The 2,500-nt window shown below is 46.4% G+C and overlaps 1 protein-coding gene across 9 annotated transcripts in view; it reads left to right on the top strand.

The window, feature by feature from the left end:
• The window catches only part of Meis3 (Meis homeobox 3), a 16,031-nt gene that overhangs the window by 8,216 nt on the left and 5,315 nt on the right, over positions 1-2,500 (top strand). For all 9 annotated transcript variants that reach the window (XR_003847643.1, XR_003847644.1, XM_008822147.3 and 6 more), the window contains 2 exons: positions 66-177; positions 349-497. Coding sequence is in view for 7 of the 9 variants with exons in the window: in XM_008822147.3 (XP_008820369.1) it covers positions 66-177; positions 349-497 (261 nt within the window). In the remaining 2 variants the exon portion in view is untranslated. The remainder of the gene's footprint in view (positions 1-65; positions 178-348; positions 498-2,500) is intronic.

Raw genomic sequence — 2,500 nt, 5'->3', positions numbered from 1 at the left:
AGACTTTATTTCCAGAGTCTGAACTCCCTGAGCTTTCCCACTTATGCCCCACTCTTGTTTTCTAGAATAATACATGGATCAGAGATCATGAGGACAGCGGGTCTGTACACTTGGGGACCCCAGGCCCATCCAGTGGAGGTCTAGCCTCCCAGAGTGGGGACAACTCCAGCGACCAAGGTGAGAGACCTGGGAGGGGCAGAGGAAACATGGGAGTCACTCTTAGGATTGGAGTTAGACTGTGAAAGAGACTTTCAGATAAACAGCTGAGGTGTGGTGTCTAGACTGAGAGTTCTGAAGTCCCCTGTTCCTCACCACCACCGACGGAACGTGCCTATCCCCCTCCCTCAGGAGACGGGCTGGACACAAGCGTAGCCTCTCCCAGTTCTGGAGGGGAGGATGAGGATCTGGACCAGGAGCGACGGCGGAACAAGAAAAGAGGCATATTCCCCAAAGTGGCCACCAACATCATGAGGGCCTGGCTGTTCCAGCACCTTTCGGTGAGAACCTGCAGCCTGGTGGAGGTGGGCACAGCTAGAGGATGTCCCCTGTCCCAGAGACCAGATGCCCCAAGAACCACCCAGAGATGAGTCCATCCTGCAGCCCCCCATCCTTCTATCTACTCAACTATCATCAATCACCCACATGCTATCCCTCTCAATATATGTTCTGGGGGAGGGGATCTATCATAAATGCATTGTGCACATGAGAAGTCAGGAGACTTATTCAAGGTCACCCAGTCAGACATGGGTTCAAATGCAAGCAATCCTGCCTTAACTATTGCACCACATAGCCTGTAGAGAGAGACAGATAAACAATCAAGGAGAGGCTAAAATCGAAAGGTATGGAGAAGATGGTGGGAGGAATGTAGAGATGGGGACAAACCGAGGGGACAGAAGAACAAAAACAGAGAGAAAAAGAGAAACTCAGAGCAAGGCATGGCAGCTCTCTGTGAGAGATGCCCATCCTGGTCTAAATAGTGAATTCTAGGCTAGCTGGGTCTACATGGAAATTCTGTCTCCAAAACAAAAAAGTCAAATAAATAAATTGGGGATGGTGAGATGGCTCAGTGGGTTAAATGTGCCTGCCACCAAGCCTAGGAACCCAAGTTCAACCCCTTGGACCCATTTGGTAGAAGGAGAGAACTGAGTCCCACAAATTGCCCTCTGACCTCCACATGAGTGCTATGTCATGCACACATGCATTTGTACACACATGCTTGCACACATACACACACACACGTAAATAAATGTAATTTTTTAAAAAAGGAGCCAGGTATGGTGGCACATGCCTTTAATTCCAGCACTCAGGAGACAGAGGCAGGCAGATCTCTGAGAGAGACCAGCTTGGTCTACATAGTGAGTTCCAGCCTGGCTGTGGCTACAGGGAGACCCTGTCTCAAAAAAACAAAAACAAAACAAAACAAAAAGAGATAGGATGGACTGAAGAGGTGGTTCAGTGGTTAAAAGCACTGGCTGTTCTTGCAGAGGACCAGGGTTTGATTCCCAGCACCCACATGGCAACTATCAACTGTCCTTAATTTCAGTTCCAGGGGATATGACACAGTCTTCTGGCCTCTGCAGGCATTTCATACATTCATACCCACCAAATAAATAAATAAAAATTTTTTGTACATAGTGGTGCAAGGCTTTAATCCCAGCACTCAGGAGGCAGAGGCAAATAGATCTCTGTGAGTTTGAGGCCAGCCTGGTCTACATAGTGAGTTTCAGGCCGGCTAGAGCTATATAGTGAGACATTGCCTCAAAAAAAATACAAGCAAACCAAAATGACAGTAATATCTGTTTCTACCACGTTGTATTGATTGAGATAAATTGTGCAAAGGGATCAGCACATAGAAACTTGATTAATAACAAGTAGTGCCCTTCTTTTGTTTCTATGTCTATATTTGTGCATTATGCAGGCACATGTGTGTGGATGCAGGGATGCTTGCCACGTGTGTATGTGAAAGTCAAAGGTTAACTTGAAGTGTCTTCCCCTGTTACTCTCCGCCTTACATTTTGGAGCAGGGTCTCTCACTGAGCCTAGAGTTCACTAATTGGCTGGACTGGTTGGCCAAGAAGCCCTAGGGATCACTGTCTCTACCTCCCACCCAAGTGCTGGTGTTACATGTATACACTGGACACCAGGCTTTTTACATGGGTTCTGGGGACCCAAACTCAGGTCCTCACAGTGGCCCAACAAACACTATACCCACTGAACAATCTAGGCTAACATGTGAATTCTAGCAATCTTGCTGCCACCAACTTTTGCATTTAAAGCATTCCTGTGAGATGGTATCTCTGTATATGAAATAGAGAGCTCATATATGTTGTAAATATATTGTAGAGGCTCAAAATCACAGAGAAAGCCAGAGTTAGCATGACCAAAGAGGATAGAAATGGATCCACCTGTGGACTGAACTATTTCTTCTATCCTTATCCACATTTCAGTTTCCTTACAAATAAACAAAGGATTCCTTTCCATTATCCTGGTTCCTGTAGTT

Source organism: Nannospalax galili, unplaced genomic scaffold, assembly GCF_000622305.1.
Source record: "Nannospalax galili isolate Female #2095 unplaced genomic scaffold, S.galili_v1.0 scaffold432, whole genome shotgun sequence".
Lineage (NCBI taxonomy): Eukaryota > Metazoa > Chordata > Mammalia > Rodentia > Spalacidae > Nannospalax > Nannospalax galili.
Note: the sequence above shows the minus strand (reverse complement) of the source record. Positions and strands in the feature narration are given on the sequence as shown.